This window comes from Mesoplodon densirostris, chromosome 10, assembly GCF_025265405.1.
Source record: "Mesoplodon densirostris isolate mMesDen1 chromosome 10, mMesDen1 primary haplotype, whole genome shotgun sequence".
In the NCBI taxonomy this organism is placed as follows: domain Eukaryota; kingdom Metazoa; phylum Chordata; class Mammalia; order Artiodactyla; family Ziphiidae; genus Mesoplodon; species Mesoplodon densirostris.
The window spans coordinates 62,023,088-62,048,341 of record NC_082670.1 but is presented as its reverse complement, the minus strand read 5'-3'; the positions used below and the strand labels follow the sequence as shown (position 1 = coordinate 62,048,341).

The 25,254-nt window shown below is 54.3% G+C and overlaps 1 protein-coding gene across 1 annotated transcript; it reads right to left on the bottom strand.

Moving 5' to 3' along the window:
• ACVR2B (activin A receptor type 2B) lies at positions 1–24,827 on the bottom strand. The gene is made up of 11 exons (XM_060109737.1): positions 24,776–24,827; positions 6,246–6,453; positions 5,819–5,928; positions 5,513–5,664; positions 5,287–5,430; positions 4,647–4,790; positions 4,173–4,321; positions 2,625–2,739; positions 1,858–1,996; positions 1,633–1,763; positions 1–282 (listed from the first exon to the last, which is right to left on the bottom strand). Exons 1-11 carry the CDS (start codon positions 24,825–24,827, stop codon positions 88–90), a joined length of 1,539 nt encoding a protein of 512 aa, XP_059965720.1. The 3' UTR covers positions 1–87.
• Positions 24,828–25,254: the final 427 nt, after the last annotated feature.

The window sequence follows — 25,254 nt, the reverse complement described above, 5'->3', positions numbered from 1 at the left end:
ACGGGATTTCCAAAACAAAACACAACTTTTTTTTTTTCCTTTCCTCTTCAGATCCACTGAGTCTGGAGATCCACTCACGACCTGGGCTTAGATGCTCGACTCCTTCGGGGGCAGGTCCACATTGGTGACGGAGGTCACCAGGGAGACAAGACAGTCCGAGGTAGTGCCATTGACAGACCTCCGGATCAGGGACACCCGCTCCTCCACACAGCCCGCGGACAGACGAGCCTCTGCGTCGTGGTCCCAGCACTCTTCGATGGTCACGCAGAGCTGGGCCAGGCCCTGCACACCAGCGGGAGAGAGGAAACAGATGCCCTTGCCGGTGGCCCTCACTGAGGACAAGCAAACCTGACGGTGTTCCTGAGGACCGGGGAGAGCCACGAGCCCACCTGCAGGGGTCTGAAGGAGACTCCCCTTCCGACAGTCACCAGCCTGAGGCCACGGGCTCCTCCACAGCGCTGCAAAGGGTCCACTGAACCTCAACGTGGGAAGCAGGGCAACCCAGGGCCCTCCGGGGGCAGACACGGCTGCTGCCGCGGAGCAGTGATATTCAAACGAAATCTTATTAGGCCAAGCCCAAACCACATAAGGGCCCAAAGTGCAGTCACAGTGGGAAAAGAGGAAGGCTTCATCCCACCCTGTCCCCCACAGCCCTGGACACCTCCCCAGAGTCCAGGGAACGTGGCGCGACACCCTGTGCTGGAACCAACTGTGTGCAGCTGGGAAAGGCAGCAGGATGGGCAAAATGCCCACACCCTGGAGCAATCCGGCCTGCTCAGCACCAGGACACACTCAGACCTCTCTGGATCTGCTCCCCATCAGGGAACTGGACTGGCAACCCCCGTTTCTCTGCCCTGGGAGACTGAGGAGGTCTGAGGCAGAAGGTAAGTTCCTGGCCCAGCTTCCTTCTCCTGATGCCTAAGTTTTCTCCATTCGCGGCTCTGGGCTCCAGGGAGCAGCATGGCAGCTGAACTTGGCCTCCACAGCTCGACCTCAGACCATATGGTGAGAGCGCTAGCTCCCACTGGCCCCAAGGGTGCCCCTCTTCTGAATTAACCCTGGGGTAGCAGGGGAAAGGACTCAGTGGAGCTGGAGGCAAATATCCTTCCAAGAAAGGTAATGATTTACATAGCTGGGGTCTTTTGTACGGTATCTTCAGACTGGAGGGGCCCAGAGGCTACAGAGCTAAGCCATATTAAGCACCTACGTGATAGGTGTCCTGCCTGGTGATGTATGGTAACTCCTTAAATCTATTACTACCCTGAGGAGACAAAGGCTCAGAGAAATAAAGCAATTTGCCGGACGTCACCCAGCTACTGACTGGCAGATCCAGGATTCCAACCCACATGTGTCAGGCCCAGGGCCAGTGGGCTCCACCGCACCAGTGCTCCACGGGGGCAACCAGGGCTCCGACGGAGCTGTCAGGCCCCATCGCTCTCTGCGGCCCAAACCAGAGCCGCCTCCCTGCAGAGCACTAACCTCCCCAGACGCTCCCCTGGTGGAAGGGAGGCACTGCACTAAGTGGCCTCTGACCAGGCAGGGGTGGAGGGGCTGTCCCGCTGCCTGAGGCCCCTCTCTCTGACCCTGCCACACATGGGAGGGGCTGCCCTCTCTGCCCCCAAGGCCCCTCACCGGGTGTTTCAGCCAGTGATCCTTGATGGCAGGCCGCATCTTCTTGTGCACGACCACCTCCTGCAGCTCCTCCAGTGACGGGTGCTGGCCAATCTCTTCCTCAAAAGGCAGCATGTACTCATCCACAGGCCCTGGGGGCAGAGAGAGAGCCCGGCGGGGTCACCCTCACGCCCAACCACACACACACCCCACACCCAGAATGCTGAGGGCTCCCGTCCCGCTCACCATCGGCAGCTTTGCAGCGGGACACGAGCTCCCACAGCACCAGGCCCATGGCGTACATGTCGATGCGCAAAAAGGCATCTCTCTGGAAGTTGATGGCTCCCTCGAGCACCTCAGGGGCCATGTACCGCCGTGTGCCCACCTGCACGGGGACAGGGGAGGGTCTGCGGTCACCAACCACGCACAAATGCACTCACAGCTGGACACAGGAGCTACAGCCACGTGCAGAGCAGGGCCATCAACAGTGACGGCCGTCCCTGACGCACCGCATCCCCGGGGGGCCCCGGGGTCACGAAGTAATGACGACTGTAAAGTGTCCTTCGAGACAGCGGTCATCTACCATGAGCCGCTGCCTCCACCAGCACCACGAGGGGCCACACGGATGACGCGTACGTCACTGAGACGCACGCCGAAAGCAAACGGGGGAGAAGACTTTAAGATGGTAATAGCCGTTGTTTTAGGATGATTTGCTTAGGCTTAACCTTAGGTTACTTTTTCTAGGTTTCCGGTTTGGATTCTCAGTATACTCTTGTTTATCTTATTTTTATCTTGTTTAATAATTACAACTGAAAGAGGAAGGGAAGTCTGTTTCTCACTGGCTGGCCCAGGAGACCACACCACCCTCCAGGCCTCGCTCTCTCCACTGGTGAAACGAGAGCGTTGCTCCTGGAGTTCTCAGACAGCTCTGAGCTTCCCCCTGCCAGCTGAGCCCCAGAAGGGCAGCGTCCACCCCTGTGCCCCCACGTCTCGCACCCCCTGAGGCTCGTCACCTGCCCATGAGTGTCCCCCGGAGGTTTCCCTGGCTCAAACCGAACCGCCAGGCCAAAGTCAGCCAGCACGGCCGTGAGGTCACTCTTCAGCAATACATTCTTGCTCTTAAAGTCCCTGTGGAGACAGTGGACTGAGACAGAGTCGAACATGTGGTCCCACTGACCCTCCTCCTGGCTTCCCACCTTGACTCCCAGAGACCCCAGGCCAGGCCATCCCACCCGTGGGGAGCAGGGTCTGCGCCAGGGTGGAGTTCCACGAAGCCACACGGGCAGGCAGCTTTAGGACGCCTCCCTCCACTGGTGTGAGAATCCAGAACTGCACTCCCGCCAGAGCTGCAACACCGACCCCAGCCCGGTGCCCAGCATTGAAGGCCAGCCGTCACATTCTTAGAGGGCTTGAGGAGGGGGCATAGCAGCCAGGGATGCGAGTTTTCCGGGAAGAATTTACACTATTTGGGATGTGAGTGAAAATAGAAGTTTCAGTGAACTGGCCTGGGTTCCGAGCAGGCCCCCGAGGCTCGAGCCGCTACGGGAGCGGCGGAGCGGGTGCTGAGGTTGCGCTCAGCCCAGCCCCTCCCTAGCAGGTCCTCAATCTCCCCGCGCCTGTCTCAGCCTTGCTGTGAGGGCTAAACCGATGGAGGAATGTTTAGGGCCACCCCTGGCACACTTACTATGCACTACCGTTAGGTGGAACCATATGGAAGAGTCGACATTCAACCGTTTTTGACCTACAACAATGGCAATTTCATACAGTCAACCTCCTATGTCATTCATGTTATTACCATCGGGGCCCTTCAGCTTTGAACCCTGGAATTCGAGGCTCACTCCCTCCCTCACAGCCACAGAACCACACTACACTAGGTCTACTTCTCTGTGCCACTGTTCCTTCACCTGTAAGACAGGCAGAGAAAAACAGTACCTATCTCACAGGGCAGTAATGCGGCTGAAATGACTTGGTGTTGCTAAGTGCTTAGAGCAGTGCCTGCCACTGTGATGAGGAGGTAGCACAGTGGCTCTCAAAGCACCATCCAAGGACCCCAGTGAATCCCTGAGACTGTTTCAGGGGATCTGCAAGGTCAGCATTCTTTTCATAATAATCCGTCATTTGCCTTTTTTGAAGCTCATTCTCCCAGAGTATAGAGTTTTCCAGAGGCTACACACACATGTCATCACTCTGAGAGTTAATGGAATATGTGTGCTCTAATACAGCAAATATCAACAGACATAATAACCCACAAGAGTGTAAAGGGATCCTAACCAAAAAGTTTGAGACCTGCTAAATCAACTCAGTCAGCAGTCGGCACTTCCTCCTGCGGCCACTGGAGGGCACCAGAGAACTGACTTGCGAGGCCACAGCCTGCAGGGAACGCGGGCAGAAGGCAGGGGAAGAGTCAGATGGGCCCAGGGTTTTGTACGGTTGCCTCTGACACACCACGGAGCAGCTAACCACGTTTATGAAACTGAGACCCCCCAGGCCCTGCTGTCACCCTCCAACCCTCTCTGCAGCTCCAGGTCAAGCGCAGAGAGGGCAACTGCTAACCCAGGTACCTGTGGGCAATAGACGGTTTGTGGCCCTCGCCACGGCACCAGGGCACATCCTCGTGCAGGTATGAGAGGCCTCTTGACATTGTCTCTGCCACGTGACACAGTTCATTCCATGTGATGATGTTCCCCTTGAGGTAATCCGTGAGGGAGCCCTAGAGGGAACAGCACAGACTCTGGGCACAGGAGGACAGGATCCAGCCCAGCCCCAGGAGGGCCATCTCCATGGACCATTGGCTGGGCTTCCCACCCCCGACCCCGGGATGCTGGAATTCATGAGGCCAGGAGGGGTTGGGAAGGGGGTGTCGTCAGAGAGTGATAATCATGAAGTCACTGCTCCCATTCGTAAGAACTGATCCCAGGGCGAGGGGTTCTTATTGCAGACCCTCATGTCCACACCCATGACGGGCGACCTCAGGGGAAGGCCAGTGGGGCCCACGGTCACCTCCCGTGGGAGCAGGGTCCACAGGGTGTGCTCACCTTGTCGTGGAAGGCCGTGATGAGCCACAGCTCCACCTCCAGGTTTGAGCCTCGCTTCTCAGCGGCAATGAACTGCAGCAGATTCTCATGCTTCATGCCAGGTGTGCTGAAGATCTCCCGTTCACTCTGCCACGACTGCTTGTCCTGAGGCAGGGATGCGGCTGAACCCCACCACAGCCACGCCACCCTGCAGCTTCCCACTACCCCCAACCTCAGCCTCCGTAAGGGAGGTGGAGCAGGACTGAGCCGGGCCCAGGACCACAGACCAACAGTGACCCTGAGATCACTAAGGCCAGCACCTGATTTACAAAGGAGGCCACTGAGGTCCAGAGACAGAAGTGAGGAGCCCAGGACCACCCAACCAGTGAGAAGCAGAGCAGGCCTGGCTTTGCCAAGTGTCCCAGGCAACTGCTAGGGGTAGCCTGGTGTCTAGGGCCTCTAAGCAGAACCTGATGGCAAAACAAAACCCTGAAAACCAGACTGGATTGAGGTTTTGCAAATCAATGTTTTGCAAAGCCCTACCCTAGGCCCATGGTGAACGTCACCACCCCCAATGGGGCCCACTCCTCTCTCATTCCAGCTGTACAGGATGTGGACTGCCCTGGGGCAGAGAGCTTGGGCCCCGCAGGCACACACGCACCTGGAGTGGGAAGATCTTGACAGCCACGAAGTCGTTCATGAGCTGTGCCTTCCAGACACAGCCAAAGCGCCCCCGAGCCTTGATCTCCAGCAGCTGCAGTGGCTTCAGGCCCACCAGAGGGGATGGGGGTGGAGGTCCAGGGTCCTGGGGGGATCGAGGGCTTAACAGGATCTGGCCTGGCCTCCCCACCTCTACCCTGCCCGGCCCCAAGCCAGCCCCATCTCACCTCATGGATGTCCACGTGGCCATAGGGGGGCTTGCGATGCCGGTACATCCAGAATGCCAGCAGGACAATGAGGGAGAGGCCCCCGATGGGCAGCAGCGAGTAGGCCAGCACAGTGAGCAGGGTAGGGGCTGTCGGGGGTGGCTCGTACGTGACTGGGGGACACACGGAGCCCGGCGTCACACAGCCCGCCTACCCGCACACCTCCAGGGCCAGACCAGAGAGCCCTGTGGCTACTCCCCACCCCACGGAGGAGCCGAGCGTTCGGTGGGGGGCCTAGGCCGGCCCACATCACTCCCCCCACCTCACCTTCCGGGCCGCCTGCCTCGGGCAGGTGGGTGAAGCGCTCGTTGCAGAAGTTGCCTTCGCAGCAGCAGAAGTACACCTGGGGGTTCTCCTCGGTGGCCACGCACTCCTGCCTGGAGGAACAGTTTCCCATCCGCTCCTCAGGTGAGGGACAGACTCCCCGGGGTAGCCCAGCCAAACCCCTCCCCACAGAGGACCCCACAGGGAACCAGGCGGGGGGTGGGGTCGGGGGGAGGGTGTGAGCCCACTTCCCCGAAAGCGGGACCCAGGATCAGGAGGGACAACAGAGGGTGGACATGCACCCAGAGCCCTCCTGGGGACCTCGCAACGGGGGCAGGGACCCAGCACCACCCCTGCTCGCCCAGGCTACCACGAGAGCCCGTGTGTCCCTGCCTCAGCTCCAGACACCCAGCCCCAGGGGCACTGGCACCTGTCGTAGCAGTTGAAATCGTCCAGCCAGCAGCCCTTCTTGACGAGCTCGATGGTGCCTGAGCTGTTGCGCCAGGAGGCGTAGCAGTGCAGCCGCTTGTCCTGCTCGCCCTCGCAGCGCTCCAGGCCGCTCTGGTTGGTGCGCTCGAGCTCCCAGTTGGCGTTGTAATAGATGCACTCCCGCGTCTCGGCCTCCCCGCGCCCCGAACCTGTGCCCGGGGGAGAGAGCTGCTGCCGAGTAGCCCCAGGCCCACGAGGGAGGCAGGGGGCCAGACTGACAGCCAGATGCACAGTGGGGGGCTCCTGGGTGGGAGGGGGGCTGCTTCCCTGCAGCAGCAGCAATGAATGGAGGGGCCCTCAAAACCCCAGGGCATGGTCAGAATCGCTGTGTCATCCGGGTGGGGCCGGAGGGTGGTGCTAAAAATGCACATCCCTGGGACGTCCCTGGTGGCGCAGTGGCTAAGGCTCCACGCTCCCAGTGCAGGGGGCCCGGGTTCTATCCCTGGTCAGGGAACCAGATCCCACATGCATGCCGCAACCAAGAGTTCACATGCCACAACTAAGGAGCCCACGTGCTGCAACTAAGGAGCCTGCCTGCTGCAACTAAGACCCCGCCCAACCAAATAAACTTTTTTTTAAAATGCATATTCCTGGGCCCTGCCCAGACCCATCCATTTGGAGTGGGGGCAGGATCTACGTTTTTTGTTTTTTGGGTTTTTTAAAATTTTATTCATTTATTTATTTGGTTGCGCCGGGTCTTAGTTGCAGCAGCAGGCAGGCTCCTTAGCTGTGGCATGAGAACTCTTAGTTGCAGCATGCATGTGGGATCTAGTTCCCTGACCAAGGATCGAACCCGGGCCCCCTGCATTGGGAGCACGGAGTCTTAACGACTGCGCCACTAGGGAAGTCCCTGGATCTATGTTTTTAACCACCCCCCTCTGTCTCGGGTGGTTCTGATGCAGACCTCAGGGACCACGTCTGAGAAACTAGGAGGGCGGCTTCCTGCCGCTGTCTCTGCCTTGTCTCAGAGCAGCTCCACTAGTGAGAGGCAGGGCTGAGGGGATGGGGTGGATCTCGGAGACCAAAGCCTAAGTGAGCACCAGCGGCAGGGCCTAGGCTGGTGCCGACAATGCCCACAGGCTCCTGCCCACCTGCAGCAGCATTCGGCGTCTGTGCTCTGCAAAGCCCCCAGTCCAGAGGGCTCAGGGGCCCCACTGCATCCATAGCAGCAATTCTAGTGGGGTTCCCGGGAGACTTGACCTGTGGGGCAGACCCCCAAGCTGGGCTTCTGGGCTTAGCACAAGTTACCACCTCTGGCTGCAAGATGCTCCCAACTTTCTCCTTTATATTTTGGCTCTTCTCTCTCTACTTCCACAGGCCTTTGTGCTTCTTCCATCACCTAATTTATCACCCTTGACTAATTGCCTGTTGTTGTTTAAAGGATTATTTCAGACATTCAAAAAGTATAAAAATAATGTAACCAGGGCTTCCCTGGTGGTGCAGTGGTTGAGAGTCCGCCTGCCGATGCAGGGGACACGGGTTCGTGCCCTGGTCTGGGAAGATCCCACATGCCGCGGAGCAGCTGGGCCCGTGAGGCATGGCCGCTGAGCCTGCGCGTCCGGAGCCTGTGCTCCGCAACGGGAGAGGTCACAACAGTGAGAGGCACGTGCACCGCAAAAAAAGGCAAAAAAAAAAAAAAAATGTAACCAAAGATAACTCCCCAGAGAAAATAACATAATGAACACTCACGTAAGAAACAAAACAGGGACTTCCCTGGTGGCACAGTGGTTGGGAATCCGCCTGCCAATGCAGGGGACACGGGTTTGATCCCTGGTCGGGGAAGATCCCACATGCCACTGAGCAACTAAGCCTGTGCGCCACAACTACTGAGCCTGCGCTCTAGAGCCCACGAGCCACAACTGCTGAGACTGCGTGCCACAACTGCTGAAGCCTGTGCATCTGGAGACCATGCTCCCCAGCGGGAGAGACCACCGTGATGAGAAGCCGGCGCAGCACAACGAAGAGTGGCCCCTGCTCGCCGCAGCTAGAGAGCCCACACGCAGCAACGAAGGCCCAACACAGCCAAAAATAAAAAAAAGAAATAATTTTTTAAAAAAAGAAAGAAAGAGACAAATCATTACAAATGTGCCTGACAACTGCTTTTTAAATGTCAGGCTTCCCCCACAGGACTGCAAAGCTGATGCTTTAACTGCAGAAGCCTTGACTGTCTTGAGTGCTAGAACCAGTTCCAGACACAGACCGGATAGATGGATGGATGTATGGAAGGAAGGAAGGACCAACGGTCAGACAGAAGGACAGAATTATCTCCTGGCTACAGCAGGATTCTGAAGGGAGGGGAAAACAGGAGGGGTGGCCTCAGCCTGAAGCCCAAGCCCTAGGGTCCTCAGGGGAGCTTCCATCTCCGCTCAGACAACAAGCCCCCACCCCCTATATAAGGCAAGGAGCCCGAACAAGAGAGGCCACCAGACATCAGGAATGGCCCAAGGCTGGCCCAGCTCCTCTCTCCAAGCTGCTGATCAGGCAGAGACCCCTCTGGCCACTACCGTGTGGCCAGGACCCAGGTGATCAGGGCTGGAAAGTCCAAATCTCACGGCTCCAGGTAGGACCCAAGGGTTCAGGATGATATTGGACCCCCACCTGACAAGATCCTCCTACAGACCAACTGGAAACAAAAGGTGCCCTTGACCCCATTCAAGTCCTGGTTCTGATGCTTACTGGCAAGTGATCCAGCCACCCGTGCCTCCGTTTCCCCACTCATGAAAAGGGGATGATAACAGAACCTACTTCCTTGGCTGTTCCAAGAGCGAGATGAGTTAATGCATTTTAACGCTGGTTAGCACAATGCCTGGCACGTTGGCTGTCATATTAGAGCCTGATACGCCCTGCTGCCTATGCCATTTTGTCACAGCACAAGCCCCCTGCCCTGTCAGGCTGGGAGTGTGCATACCCAACCTGCAAGAGCTTTGCATTCAGAGCCCCAGGGGGACCAGGGGAGACTTGGAGACTCCATGCCCCCCCTCACCACACCCAGGCTCTGCTGCCAGCTGGAGAGGGATTCCCCCTCCTCCCTGGCACTCTGCTTCTGCACACACTCAGCTATTTATAGCCTCTGGCAACAATCCAACCACAAGGCTGCCTCCGCCTTTTAACAGACACAGGGTTCCTGCCCACACTCACAGAGCCGGGGACCCCTGCAGAGGAGGCTCCCTGATCCCAGCCCACTCGCCCATCCCGGCAGCGAGGAAGCTGTGCCCCCTCTCACGTGCTGCCTCAGAGCCCTGCGGGGAACCCCCCAGACGCCTGGGCAAGGGGCTCACTCTACCCCTGAGCACCAGCCAACCCAACCGGTAGCCTCCAAAGGAACCAGGTATACAAGCGTCAGTGTCCCCAGCAGGCAGTCCTTATGTTCCAAAGGGCCTACACTTCGGCAGAAAGATGCCCCCAGTGCTCCCCTAGCCCCCAGTCCAGGCAGAACAGAGAAACCCCGCTCCTGGACACGCACCACCACCAAAAGAAAGAATACATGCAGATTCCACTCAGAACCCACATTCCAGGAGCGGGATGAACCTAAATGATGGGCTTTGACACTTGAGGTCTATTTCCCAGGCCAGCTGACTTTGGATGTACCCGACTTGCACTGGAGAGACAAGGGGGGAAAATCCAGTGGGGAGAGGAAGAGGGATGGAGAGGTGAGGCAGAGCTCTGGGGGGAGGGTTTGGAGCCAGAGGGGCCACGCCTCCCCCGGCGTCCCCCGAGCTCTGGCCTCGGGATGCATCTAGCTCAGCCAGCATCTCCCAGAGGTAGCGCGGACCCCAGTAGCCAGTGGGCCACTGCACCCTGCCCCGGCTCCTGGAGGCCCCTTGGCAGCCCCGGCCTCCCTGTGGGCGCAGCCCACCTACACTGTAGAGTGGTGAGAATGCGATGCCAGCCGCCACCACATCCACCTCAGGCCCCTTGCACCAGCGCACCCCCCCAGGAGCCGCCACGCCCGAGAGGGGGCCGCGCAAGGCGAGCCCAGCCTTCTCCCTCATGATCCAGCCTCCAGGTCTGCCCAGAGAGGAGGGGCAGCCCCCGCCACACACAGTGGCCAGGCTTTCTTCCCGGGAGGCTCTGCTTCAGGCTCCCCAGCCCTGCCCCCTCAGGGGGTCCTGCCGTCAGCTGAGCACCTGCTGTCCCCGCAGGTTCCTCCAGAGGAGCCAAGGGTCCTGAAGGTGAGGGCTCCCTGTCACAGTGTCTGTATCCAAGTTTATGACTCCACCTCCCCCAATCCACGCAGGACCATCTTCACCATCTTCCCACGACCAGAGTGAGGATGGCCCATGTTGGGGGGATCAAGGGAACCTAAATGGAGGTGAGGGGGTGGGCGAAGGGGAGGGTTAGAGCATGAGATAGATAGACATAGACACACACACACACACACACGTGCATGGACACACAATGGTGGAATGGCACATACATACAAGAGGCAGAAAAGAATCCTAAACGTGCCTACGTTTATCTTTGAACTTCTTTCACACAAGAGGATAACTCTACCCAAGTTATTTATTAAGTGTCAAAACCAGGTTTTGAAACCAGGCAGCCTGGCTCTAGAGTACATGCCTGTTACATGCTCTGTGACACCTTTATTCTCGGTGCTACAGAACAGTCCACTGTATGGCCTGACCACAACCTAAGTGTCCATCCTCCTGTTGGACCTTTAGGTCATTTACAACATTTGCTGACTTAAGCACTGCCACTGTAAACCCTCCTGAATCCTCTTTTGCATGTTTTCCGGTGCTCATGAGCGTGCATTTCTCTAGGAAATACAGCCACACGTTAGAGACATGGGACATAAGGATGGGCATCTCCAACTCACTGGATACAGTCACACTGGTCTCCCAAGTGGATGTACCAATTTATGTGCCCAACAAACTCCAGCCCCACTGACCCGCACCGTCAGCCCCTGATGTGTGCTCACCTGGTCAGGGTGAAATCATACATCATGGTTTTGATCCACATTTCCTGATTGCTTGTGAGAATGATCATGTTTGTGTTCACCAGTCCCTTCTGAGAACTGCCTGTTTGCATCCATTCCCATTTTTCTGCTGGGCTGCTTCTCCTTTGGGTTATAGAAATTTTTTACATATTCCAATAAAACTTTTCTTCCTATATAGTAACCCCCTTCATTTGTTTGCTCTTTGCCAGAAAGTCTACTTTATGTGACACTAACATAGCTATATGACATTTCTTGTAGTATTTTCCCAGTTTATCTTTTGCCAACTTTTATTTGAAATCTTTCTGTATCTTTTTTTATCCCAACTCCATCTAATACTGTCTTTGATCCTAGAATCGACTCCTCTTACATTTATGATCACCACTATGTTTAAATTTGTTCTTTCTCTCCTGCTACCACCTTGGATTAGCTTTTTAAATTCCATTATTTCAGCCACTCTGGTCTGGAAGTAATGCACCCTATTTCCATCCTATTATAAGCCAGCCTTTAAGTTTTAATATGTACATTTATGCTAAAAGCCTGAAGTTAATCAACATCTCTTCCATCCCTCATTGGAACTTAATTGTTCTAGCTCCAGTTACCTCCTTCCAACTTACATTAAATTAGTTTAACATATCTGTGTTCCACATTTAATCAATTGTTCTTCTTATCCGCCTCCCAAAGCAGATATTATTTGTGTTTTCTAAAGTCAGCATTTTTTTTTATATTTAATTTAATTTTATTTTTGGCTGCATTGGGTCTTTGTTGCTGCGAGCAGGCTTTTCTCTGGTTGCAGTGAGTGGGGGCTACTCTTCGTTGCAGTGCGTGGGCTTCTCACTGCAGTGGCTTCTCTTGTTGCAGAGCACGGGCTCTAGGCGTGCAGGCTTCAGTAGTTGTGGCACACAGGCTCAGTAGTTGTGGCTCGCGGGCTCTAGAGCGCAGGCTCAGTAGTTGTGGCGCACGGGCTTAGTTGCTCTGTGGCATGTGGGATCTTCTCACACCAGGGTTCGAACCCGTGTCCCCTGCATTGGCAGGCGGATTCTTAACTACTGCACCACCAGGGAAGCCCAACATTTTCTTATTAGTCCATACATTCTCCAGCTTGTCTGCTCACCCTTCCTAGAAGGAAGATCTCCACTCTTCCTTCTAGGACCGCTGTCCTTCCTGAAGAACATCTTCCTTCAGTAAAGATCTTTTGGTACAGAAGCCTTTGTTCATCGTTCTGAAAATGTTAGTTTGTTCCTTTTCCTCACTGACAGTTTAGAAAAACATAAGCTTTTAGGTTGAGTTATTTTCTCTCAGCATTTTGAAAATATTATTCCACTGTCTTCTGGCTTCCACCATTATTGCTGAAACGTCTACTATTAGTTGAACTTTGTACATACTCTGTCTTTTCCCTCTGGCTGCTTTCTTAGATCTGCTTCTTGCAGTTTCACTATGAGCTATGTGTCTAAGTCCATGTTTAAATTTCTTTGTACTGCTTGGAAGAATATGATTTTAATCTGATGATTCATGTCTTTCATCAATTCTGAAAAATTCTTGGCTTTTATCAATTTGAATATTGCATCTCCCTATTCTATGATTCTGAAATTCCTATTACAAGTATCAGACCATTCCCAGTCTCTTAACTCTGCTTTCGTATTTTTCAATTCTGTGTCTAAGCACCATTACAGATAATTCCACAGGTCTAAATTCCAATTCATTAATTTTCTCTTTAGCTGGGTCTAATCTGCTGTTTAGTTCTTCTATTTAATTTATAAATTCAATTAATCTATTTTTTTATTTCTAGAAGTTCTATTTTTTTTTTTCTGGCTGCACTGGGTCTCCACTGCCGCACGTGGGCTTTCTCTAGTTGTGGCGAGTGGGGGCTACTCTTCTTTGCAGTGTGCAGGCTTCTCACTGTGGTGGCTTCTCTTGCTGCGGAGCACAGGCTCTAGGGCACGCAGGCTTCAGTAGTTGTGGCACGCAGGCTCAGTAGTTGTGGCTCACATACTTAGTTGCTCCGCGGAATGTGGGATCTCCCCGGATAGGGATCGAACCCAGGTCCCCTGCACTGGCAGGCAGATTCCTATCCACTGCGCCACCAGGGAAGTCCCTAGAAGTTTTATTTTTAAAAAAACCTTCTTGGTCAATTTTTTTTTTAATTTTATTTATTTATTTATTTATTTATGGCTGTGTTGGCTCTTCGTTTCTATGCGAGGGCTTTCTCTAGTTGCAGCAAGTGGGGGCCACTCCTCATCGCGGTGCGTGGGCCTCTCACTATCACGGCCTCTCGTTGCAGAGCACAGGCTCCAGATGCGCAGGCTCAGTAATTGTGGTTCACGGGACTAGTTGCTCCGCGGCATGTGGGATCTTCCCAGACCAGGGCTCGAACCCGTGTCCCCTGCATTGGCAGGCAGATTCTCAACCACTGTGCCACCAGGGAAGCCCTCAATTTTGATACTTCTGTTCTTTGTCATACTTCCAAATCCCTCACTTCTAATTCCATAATTTAACTTCCTGAACATCTATTTCTGCCACTTGTTACTTCTGATGATTTCACTCATGGTATCTTGTTTCCCTGTGTGTTTTGGAATTTTGGATTCTGTTTTTGGATACAGAGCTTGTGTTCAGTGGGGGCCTTTTCTGTGGGAATAAAAAGTGAAGCCAAGTTTGAGGGGGCAAACTTCCAGAGATAATTTATATTTTTGCTTCTGCCAAATTCTGCCAAATTCTCTAGGACATTACCAATCTGGAATCACTTTAATTACTTAACTCCCAGGAAACACAGATGGTATAAACTCCAACTCCAAGCTCGCGGAAGCACAGATCTATGGTTACAAATTCTCAAGTGAAACTACCCACCCCCCACCAACCAACAATTTTATTATCTATTCCCTTTATCAGCAAAAGAATGTTCCCTCTAGTCCATACTTTCACTGAATGAATAACGCTGTGGAAGTCTTATCATGTGAGAGCCTCAGTCTCAATTCCACATCTTATCTCCTGTGCCTCACACACTGCTACTAAACCCACATCTCTAAATTATGGAGAGAGGCAAAGTCCTGCAGGAAAAAGCAGCTTTAACCAGTGAAGCAGTACAGCTCTAGCTTCCAGCCCACTCCTGCTTGTCCCTTACTTTGTTATACATGCAATCATGCATATACATTTAAAAAGGATATTTGTTATACTTTATCCAGCATTTCTATGTGTCTTGTATGAAGAGGTTTTTCAGCTGTTTTGTTCACTATTATTGCCAGAAATGGAAGTTCAGGAGCAATCTCCAAAGGTGACGAAAGGAGCTCTATCAGCCTAGGAACAAGGAATCAAGCTAGGTCACCTCAAGTCACTTCTAACCTCGAACTTTGTAAATGATTCCTTGGCACCATCCATGGAACAAGGTGTGGGTCCAGGGCCATTCTCTGAAACACCTGCCTTTCTCCAGGGCCCATCATTCCTGAAGGACAGTGGTGAGAGAGCTTCCAGGTAAAGGGCAAGGATTATACACAAATGTTATCTTTGTTCTCTCCTGTAACCCCACTAAAACCACAGCAAAGAAAAGGTTTTTAAGGCATAAACCCATAAGGACAAAAAGAACAGCAAAGCACCACAGAAATGAAGTTCTGAAGTTGGAAAGCAAATATACACAAGTGGCCACTGATCACACAGACTCCTAATCTGGCTGTGGAGAAAGCTGAGAAGCAACATGATTTCTACCATCTAACATCTTCATCCCACTTCAGAGTTTGTCTTCTTTTGGCTCCCCCTCACCTCTACATCTTTGGGGTCCCAACCCAAAAAGAGGGGCTCACTATACCCACCCTCTCTTTAGAACTCCAATTCCTGTCTTCCTAGCCCAAGGCTATCAAATGCAAGGCTCAGCTTCTCAGTTGCCCATATGGAACTGAAAACAGAGTCAAATGTAAAAGTCACCACCCAGGGCCTCTGTTCTCACACACATCCTGGACTGGTAGGTCTCAGCATTGAGAGGTAGCTGTACAATGCTTTCAACCAGAGGTGTTTGCTCAGTTTGTCCATCTTTTCAGGTGCCTTCAGAAAAAGATGGTCCTGATCATCAAAAGAGGAAATCTCCATATCCACTTTTAACCCAGGTTTTAGATATATTTTCAGGACCATATATAATACCCAAAGGGGATACTTCTACACAAACACAACAACTGAGGTACCAGTGTAGAGATAAGACTACCTAGAGAAAGTGTTAATCGAGAAGAACACTGACCCCAAAGCAGAGTCCTGAAAAAAGTAACTTCCATTCCAAAGTGTAATTCAAGAGGAAAGTTCACTTTCAGCCAACTTTATTATTTCAGACTCTTATGAACTGAATTGTGTCCCCCTCCAAAATTCATAATCACCGATGTGACTGTCCTAGGAAATAAGGTCTCTAAAGTGGCAATTCAGGCCAATAAGGCCATATGGGTGGGGCCCTAACCTAACAAGACTGATGTCCTTATAAGAAGAAGAGACACCGGGAGTGTACACACCCAGAGAGAAGGCTGCGTGAGGACCCAGAGAGAAGGCTGCGTGAGGACACAGCAAGAAGGCAGCTATCTGCAAGCCAAGGAGAAAGGACTCACCAAGAACCAATCCTGACAGCACCTTGGTCTTGGACTTCAAGCCTCCAGAACTGTGAAAACTAATTTCTGCTGTGTAAGCCACCCAGTCCGTGGTATTCCACGGTATAGAAGCCTAAGCCGATTAATACACAGACAGTGCACATCACCTGTACAATGTGGGAAAGCTGACTGGGACATCATTTACACTGCAAACAGTACCCTTAACCCACTTCCACCTAACTCCACGAGCAGGGCCTGACATGTGAGCTTACACAAGGAATCCCAGTAAAATGGTAGTGAAAGAGTAGAGAGCACGCTGAAGAAGGGACTAGGAAAGCAGGGGCTTTGGAGAACAAGTCATCTCAAATTGTCTTCTTTAATTTTTCAGCCAGTCAAGGCAGAAGATCATGCAAGGGAACAAGGCACACGCTCAGCCAGGAATTGAAGCTCACCAGAACCCTTTCTGGTGTGAAAAGCCTCTCACCAGACTCTAAAATAATTCTTTTACAAGCTTCTCTCATACCTCCTACCACCATTATGATCACACGTGACATCAGGATCCTTCCATGCCCAGAGCCTGTCAAACACACAGGGTGCACCAGTAGAGCTCTGCTCCCCACAACCTTCAGCAAGAGCCTCAGTCTGAGAGGTGGAGGCAGCATGGAGCCTAGCTAGTGAGCACACACAGACACACACATGCACATCCACCCCAAACCCAGACCACATCCTGGCTAGTCCACTGCCACCTCCCCTTTGTCGGCACAGTAACCAGGAGCCTCAGACACGGGAAGCAGCCTCTCTGGCGCTCCTCAGATACCAGGTCAGTGGAAGTGAGCACCCTCCCTGTCCGGGCACCCTTCATCAGGTGGGCTATTTCCAACCTCTATAATCTAACATTACACAGGACACACACACCACTACCATCACCACCATCACCACGACACAGTATAACCATGTATAATCGTTTCTCGATATCTATCAAAATTTAAAATACATATGTCCTGGGGCTTCCCTGGCGGCACAGTGGTTAAGAATCCGCCTGCCAATGCAGGGGACATGGGTTCGAGCTCTGGTCCGGGAAGATCCCACATGCCGCGAAGCAACTAAGCCCGTGCGCCACAACTACTGAGCCTGCGCTCTAGAGCCTGCAAGCCACAACTATGGAAGCCCGCATGCCACAACTACTGAAGTCCACGCACCTAGAGCCTGTGCTCCGCAACAAGAGAAGCCACGGCAATGAGAAGCCCACGCACTGCGACGAAGAGTAGCCCCCGCTCACCGCAACTAGAGGAAGTCCAAGCACAGCAATGAAGACCCAGCGCAGCCAAAAATAAATAAATAAAAGTAAATAAATAAATAAAAAGACTGAGGTAGATCCATATACATTAAAAAGATTGCCAGAACAGACCTCTGAGTTTAAAAAGCCATGACAGAGACTTCCCTGGCAGTCCAGTGGTTAAGACTCTGAGCTTCCAATGCAGGGTTCATGGGTTCAACCTCTGGTTGGGGGAACTAAGATCCCACATGCCACACGGCACAGCTAAAGAAAAAAGGCCATGACATGCGAGAACACGGACGCAAGTCACAAAACATGGTGAGCATAAGATGGACATAAAGCAGTTCATCCTGTAACGTTCCATTCATTTAAAGCACAATGACAGGCCAAAATAACGTATGCCGTTAGAAGTCGAGATAGTGGTTACCCTTAGGGGTTTAGGGGTAGAGACTGGAATGGAGCAAGAGAGGGCTTGCTTGGGGAGAGGCCGGTAACTTTCTGATTCTCGATCTGGATGCTGATTACATCAGCATATTCAGTTTGTGAAAATTCCTCAAGCTGTCACTTATGATAATTACACTATCCTATACATATTTTATATGTCAGTTAAGTGTTTGAAAAAGAGTAATACCATTTTAGGTTTAAAAAAAAAAGCTTTATTTCTCTAAGTACTTCTATAGATACATATGTCAAACGTCTAGAAGATATCCACCAACCAGAGAACTTCTGGAGGAGGACTCAGACAGAGGACCAGACTGGTAAAAGAGACACCGGTTTTATCTGTAATATCTAAATTTCTGCAACTGAATCCATGTGTATTACTTGTAAAACTAAAAATTAATAAAATTTTAAATGGGAAAAGAAGTTATGGCCAATGTGACCACCACTCAACTATAACCAGGAGACCCCTGGATGAGGGCAGACTTGGGAGCGGTTTTTCAGGGTAGGGGAGACAGGACCGCATTGCCCTGGCTCTCCTCCCCCACGTAGTCCTGCAGGACCCACTCTCAGGTAGCGGGTTCACAGGAGGGGCCAGCCAGGTGGGAAGGGAAACCCGAATTCACCTAACTTTTCTGCCCCTCTATTTTCTAAGCCCCAGCAGCAGATGAACCCTGATCCCCTCTGCCCTCAGGGTACAAAGGGCTCTACTTATGAGACCTGGACCACAGGGCTCTCCTCTAACTCCCACCCACACTCCCACCCAAGCCAGCAGTTCCAAGGAAGGCCCTGGTCTGCCTGGCTTGTGAGCACCTGAAGGGAATGTAAAACTTGGGTAAGAAGGAAATTCCCAAACAGGATATAAAGTAAGGGTTTCTTAACCCATGATTGCCAGCCCAAGGCTCTGAGAACTCATGCATGCTTTCTGAATCAATGAGGGGGAAGGGGGAAGGAGGGCTGTCAATGACACTGGACGTCAAGAGGCATTGTCCTCATACCTAAAAACACTGTGCACCACTACGCAAGCCAGAAGGAAGAAACATCTTGGCATCAACACTCAAGAGCGTCAGCTTCCAAGTCAGCCTCCTGTTTTCACTGGTTCAGGTCTAGGAGGTAAGCAGGGGCCCCTCCCTCTCCTCAGATGGACAGACAACAGCTGTCTGGTCACATCTTCCGAAATGCTGGGCCCAAGCCCCAGGAAGCAGCCTCCTCCATCCTCCAGCCAAGGGCTTGGGTTTCCAAGCAGCCTTCCTTTTCCTTCCCCAGAACTAATTTTAGCCTCCTTGGTTGTCAGAGTGGAACTGAAATAGTCGGCAGAGAAACGTTTGCAAACAAGAACATGCGCTCACCTCACAGAACGCCTCGCTCCAGCCCAGAAACCAGGCAGAGAAGTCCCACTGAGTGGCAGGCCCAGCCCCTAGAAGGCCCCTGGGAGGAGGACTCACATGCGCCCACTGGGGCACGCTTCCTTTCCAACCCCCCCACCCCGTCCCAGCAATCACGTGCCCATGAATGAAAACACCCAGCTAGGGCTGCCAGTCCCTGAGAGAGTTTGAAAAAGGCGCATGTATGTGTACAGCCAGACTGGGATAACCAGGGCAAAGCATGGGGCTGTCCAAATGCGGGAAGCCATGACTGATCCTGGGCCAGGGGAGGCATAGCTGACCCCCAAACAATCTCAGCCTGCATTACCAGTTGGTTTCCAGTACCTACCATTGTCTCAGACAAAAACAGCACTGAGAAACTTTAAAAACAGACTCAGAAGAGGGCAGCGGCCTCTACTCTCCCCCATCCCCGCCCCCACCCAACCACCTAGGCATCCAGGAGCAGCACCACCAGGACCTCAAGGCCCAGGCACCTCTGGGCTGGGATGGCAGGCCTCTGAGTCTGGTGGAGAAAGGCCAAAAAGGAAGCCCCAAACAAGGGGGTGGGTGTCTATTCAGGAACAAAGAACAGGTGACAGAATGGAAGGGAAGGGAAAAAAAATAAAGAATCCTGAGATGGCAACAAAGTCCACTTTGGAAAGACTCCAAAAGAGATGGAAGCAGAGTCTCAACCCCAGCAAACAAACAAACAAACAAAAAAACTTTAAAATAAGCACGTCACACACCAGCGACATGGAGAACTTGGAAACTGAAGCTTTTGGGAGTGCTTCCTCCTACTCTAAGAAGCGTCTGTAATCCGTTGCCAGTTCAGCAAACTTGTGTTTTGCCGAGTTCAAGATCAGAGAGGAGACCCCATAAAGCTCCCCAGCCGAGCCACGAGTAGGTTGGGGAGGAGCGGAGGACGAACACGGGCTGCCAGCCTGCCAAGCACAACCAACAGGCTCCGGTAGAGATCAACCCCCGGGGCTGGGCCCGCGCGGTGCGGGCGCAGTCCCGTCTCCCGCAGTGCAGTCCACCGCACCTCCCCGCGGCCAGGGTGGAGCCGCGCACCCGTACCTTTGGGGAGAGGCGGCGCCCCCGCCCCAGGGTCCACGGGCTCAGAGCTCCAGGCCCAGGGCGGCGCCGCCTCCCCAGGGCGCCCGGCGGCCAGCCCGCTTGCTGGGCTCGCCGGGGAGGGCATGCCCGGCGCTCCGCTAGGCCCACGTCGGCTGCCAGGTGCGCGCACAGGGGCGCCGCGCGGCGCAGAGGCCCCGGCCCCTCAGGCGAGGCGCGCCGCGAAGCTGGCGGCGCGGTCAGGGTGGTGGGCGGGGGAGGCAGGCAGGCTGCCCGGCCACCCACAATCGCCGCCTCCCTGAAACCCGAACCACTTCTGAGAAAACTCAAGGACGCCAGGATTCTTTCCTCGGTGGCCAGCAGGACTCCCGAACCACGAGTTCGAACCAAACCCTGAGGCTGAAGCAGGAATCTCCTAGGCTTTGAGAATCCAACCTCCCACCCTGAATCCGATGGGGGGGGGTGTGCGGCGGTGGGTGGTATTAGCCATTAACCCCACCGCCCACAACTCCCTCTCCCTTTAAAGGCATGAGAACATTCTAGATCAGGTTCTCAATCAGGTGATCTGTGCCCCCTCCACTCAGAGCATTTTCGTTTTTCGCGATTGGAAGTGCTATTAGCATTTAGAGGGTAGAGGCCAAGGGACACTGCTAAACATCCTACAATGCACAAGATGCCCTCCACCCCCCCACACACACACCAAAGAATCATGGGGTCCAAATTGTCAACAGCGTCAAGGTTTAGAAACGCTGCTCTAGAATGAGGTCTACCCAGCCAGGATCCTGCCTGAGGGCTGTCTACCCAGTGTCATTCTCAAAAGTATTACCCAGACCAGCTCACCCCGATCTAAGCCCCCAGATCCCAGGCCCTGGTAACAGGTCAGTATCTGCAAGTAGATCTAAACTCTGACCTGATGTCTCTTGGTCCTCACTTGCACTACCCTAAGCTCCCAGGTAGGAATACACAGGCACTCAGGGGAGGGCTTCCTGAAGGAAGGGGCGGGGATGGGGGGTGGATCAGGGGTGGCATGTGAACACTGCGCAGGGTCACAAAAGGCAGAAGTAAAGGGGAAGTCATGCCCAGTGGCTAGAACAGGGTAGGTAGAGGCAGCAGTGTGGGAACTTGCCCAGTGCACAGCCCCTGGCCAGGACTGGTACAATGGGCAGGGCAGCCAGGGCAGACAGGCCTTCATGGAGTCCAATTCAGGGGGCTGTAATTAGCTGGTATCAGTACAAACAGCGAGTGTGCACAAAGTATGCGCATACTCTCACGTGGGTTCTCTTTCTTATTTGCATTTATTTTCTGGGGGGGAAGGGTCCACAGCTTTCGTCAGATTCTCAAAGGGGCCCATGGTGTAGGATGGGCACTCCTCACTGGGCTCCCTAGAAAGGAAGTTCCTTAGGCGAAGTGCCAGGGGAAGTCCAGGTGCTATTTGGGAATGGAGATGCCCAGAAAGACCCTGCAGAGTAGTGCACCACAGCAGCCCACCCAAGCTGTGGGAGGCCATGGGGTTCCAGATCTTATGTCTTCACCCAGGTGGAGAGCCAGGGAGTCCGGGTGAATTTCTTACATCATCTACCTTGGAAGCATCTCTTAAGAGCTGAGGAGGGTGCCCACTCCTCCCAAAGGGCAGCCCAGCCAGCCAGACAGGGCAGAGTCTGGAATTCTTAGCAGGTACAAGGACAGGTAGCAGAGGACACCCTTCCCTGGGGAAGGGCACCAACAGCCCATGACTCTGTGGTCCGTGTCCTTGACACCTACCACTACACTGGGCCTGAGGGTCACTTCACTCATTCCACACACACTTCTCCGCTGAGGAAATGGACAGTATCTTTGAGTCAGATAGAAGCCCACCTATGAGGACAGCTTGGAGCAGTCAAGGCCTGTACTTCCCACTGTGAGAGACAGGAATCAGTTCCTCCTCCCCAGCCAGTGGCTCCTGACATTTCACTCAGAACACTCTCCAACCCATAGGCCCTGATCTAAACCCCAAGTACAGAGACAGATGTCAGGAGTTCTCACGGGATACATAGATGTGTGTTTGGGATATCCACTGCAAGGCAAGAGCCAAATGACTTGTTTCCCAAGGACACTGGGCCAGGCACAGAATACAGAAGACGTGCAAAACTAACTAACACTGATCGTGTAACAAGTACCCTGTACCATTATTGCAGCATCAATTCTGCCTTTTCTCTTAGGCCTGCACCATCCAATACGGTAGCCACTAGCCAAATGAGACTACTGAGCATCTGAAATGTGCAAAGTCTGAATTGAGATGTTCTGTAAGTATAAAATACACAGTGGATTTTTATGACAGTACAAAAATTGGAAAATGTCTGTTTTAATGTTGATTACAAGTTGAAATGATTATTTTATATACATTAGGTTAAATAAAATATACCATTAAAGTTAATTTGACCTTGTCACGGACTGAATGCATCCCCTCAAAATTCGTACATTGAAACCCTAATGCCCAATGTGATGGTATTTGGAGACGGGGCCTTTGCAAAGGGTTAGACTGGTTCATGAGGGTGGAGCCCCCATGATGGGGTTAGTGGGAGAGGAAAAAAAAACCCACAATCCCCTCACCTCCCCACCCCAAGCACCAGGTAAGCCCATGTGAGGATGCAGTGAGAAGGCAGCCATCTGCAAGCCAGGAAGAGGACCCTCACCAAAACCTGACCACGCTGGCACACTGACCTCAGACTTCCAGCCTCCAGACTGTGAGAAAATAAGTTGTTGTTTAAGTCACCCACTCAGCCCAAGGAGACTAAGACACACCTGTTTCTTTTTCCTTTTATTAACATAACTACCAGAAAAATTTAAAGTTATATGTGTGGTTCACACTATATTTCCGTTGGACAGTGCTGTTCTAGATCTTCCTTGTACAAGGGCACTGTGTGCTGCGGCGGGGGGGGTGGGTGGGTGGGTGTGTACTTCTAAACAGCAAGCCAGGAACTTGAAGGAAGGGTATCAAGGAAGTCAAAGGAACGGGAGGGCCAGCTCTGCTCCTACCTGGGCCTGTCGAGGCTCTTCCCATAGTTCTTCACAAGTCAGGGCAGTGGCCACCAAAGGACTAGCTGGTGTCACCACTAGAAACACCCAGTGACCCCCACTTTCCTCCAGGGCAGGAACACAGGTTGGTGGACTCTGTCCTAACTCTGGCTGCCCCACGTTGCAAGATGCACTGCTGAGCACTGCCCAAGCCAGGGAAGAGGAGGGAAATACAGTCCTTCCAGGGGCCCAATCCCACCCTGCCCCGCATAATCAGGGAGGGACCTGAGACTGGCCAAGCCAGACAGAGATAATTAGGGAGAGGGTTTTGGTCTGAGGCTGTCCTTGTCCTGGGAGGAGGCCCCCTCTGCAGACATGGTCTTGGAAAAGCCCAGCACCTCCAGGAGGGATCCAGAGATCTCATTCTTGGGGAAAAGCAGCTCAAAGCAGCACTTAAAAGGCAGAGAAAGGAACAGGTTCAACACCACCAACTCTCAGCATCTACGACACAGGAAACAGCTCCAAAAGATCCATGACACCCCTTCCATATTGTGCCCAGGTACCAATAACGGGTCTCTATCCTCTGGTCGCTGCACTCAGGCTACGCAGCTCCAAAGCCTCACTCGGAGAACTCACTTGCCTTCGGTGCAGACAGCTAAACCCTGCTACACTGCAAAGGAGGCGCGTAGAGTGGGAGTGGGGATGAGTTGGAGATGCGCGTTCCCCACCCACGCAGCAGCCGGGGGATCCCAGCCCCGCCCCTGCACGCCCGACCCCGCCCTTCGCGGGTTTCCCAGACTCTACGCTGCTGCCACCGCGGGCGTCTGGGGACCCGCGCTGCATGTGTAATGGGGGCTGGGAACAAAGACGCGCAGGACCAGGCTCCCGGGCTGCCGCACACCGGCCTCTGAGACCACCCCGGGCTGCTCCCTGGAGCTTTAATTGCGCGGCTCCCCACGCTTCCCAGGGCTGCCCGGAGCCGTCCGAAGCCGAGCGCTGAGCCCGTCCCTGCGCGCACACTGGAGTAGGGCGCGTCCCAGCACCGCTAGAAGAGTAAAATCAGTGCTTCGGCCTGGGGGAAAAGCGGTCTCCCAGCGGAACTCCGCGTTTATACACCCGCAACCACACACCCTCAAACACCCGCACGCGAGCCAAGAGCTGGCCGCGAGGGTCACCCACCCCCGCCACGTGCCTCCCGGAGGCCAGAACGAATAGGGACCTGTTGGTTTGTCTTCTCGCCCCACCTCCCCTCCCAGGAGCCCAAAACAAAGCAGTCCCTCGGGGTGGCCGCACCTCGCGTCTCGGGGCGCCGCAGGGAAAGCGGGCGCAGGTAGGAGCTGGCGCCAACGGCGCGCCTCCGGGGTAATACCACGCAGACGCTGGTGGGATGGGGTGCAAGGGACTCCTCCGGGCTGTGTGAAGCGGCCCGCGTCGCTTCGCTACACCTAGTGGCTCTGAGGGTCAAGCAATCCTGCCCCCAGCCGCTGCTGCACCTACAGTCCCGCTACCCCCCGTATTAGATCTGCCCGCCCCGCTTGGCCACCCTCCTCATGCTTGGGATTTTCTCTCACGCTCCCTCGGTTCCACGCACCCGTGTAGCCTGAACCCCGACCCTGGGGTCGCCTCCGCGAACCGGAGCCCTGCAGGCCGCCGCACAGGCAAGATCATCTCCCCAAGATCAGCGAGCAGGGCGCCCCGCGCGCCCCCCGTCCCCGCCCCGGGAGATGCAAGCTGGGTGCAGGTGGCGCGGCGAGGAGGCCGCGGGCCCGCCCTTTGTTGGTAAACACCGCACGGCGCCAGAAGCCGCCCCGCGCCCCCCACGCCGCGCCCCGTCCTTACCGGCGCACAGCGATCCCCAGAGGAGGGCGAGGGCCGCCCAGGGCGCCGTCATGTTCCGCGGCGCCGCCCCGCGGACACCCGGAGCCCGCGGGCAGGGCCGCGCGGCGCTCCCGGGGCGCGCAGGGCCCGGCGGCGGCTGCGCTCTTCTTCCCGCTCCTTCCTTCGGTCTTGTTCCCCGCGCGCTTCCCGAGCCTTCGTCCCCGGGCAGCGTGCAGGCTCCAAGGGCCGGACGGCGGGGCCGGGCTCAGGGCCACTGCGGACGACACAGGCTTCGGCCCGGGCTCCGGGGCGACGCGGGGGCCGGGGGGCGGCGGCGGGGCGCAGGCCGGGGCGCGCCCGACTCAGGCATAGCGCGGCGGGGCTGGGCCCGGGCCCGGGGCGCAGGGGCCGAGTCCGGAGGGGCCATGAACGGGGGGAGGGGTGGGGGGAGGGGAGCTGAACTGAGTCCAAAATGGCTCCTGAGCCGCGGCCGCGGAGCC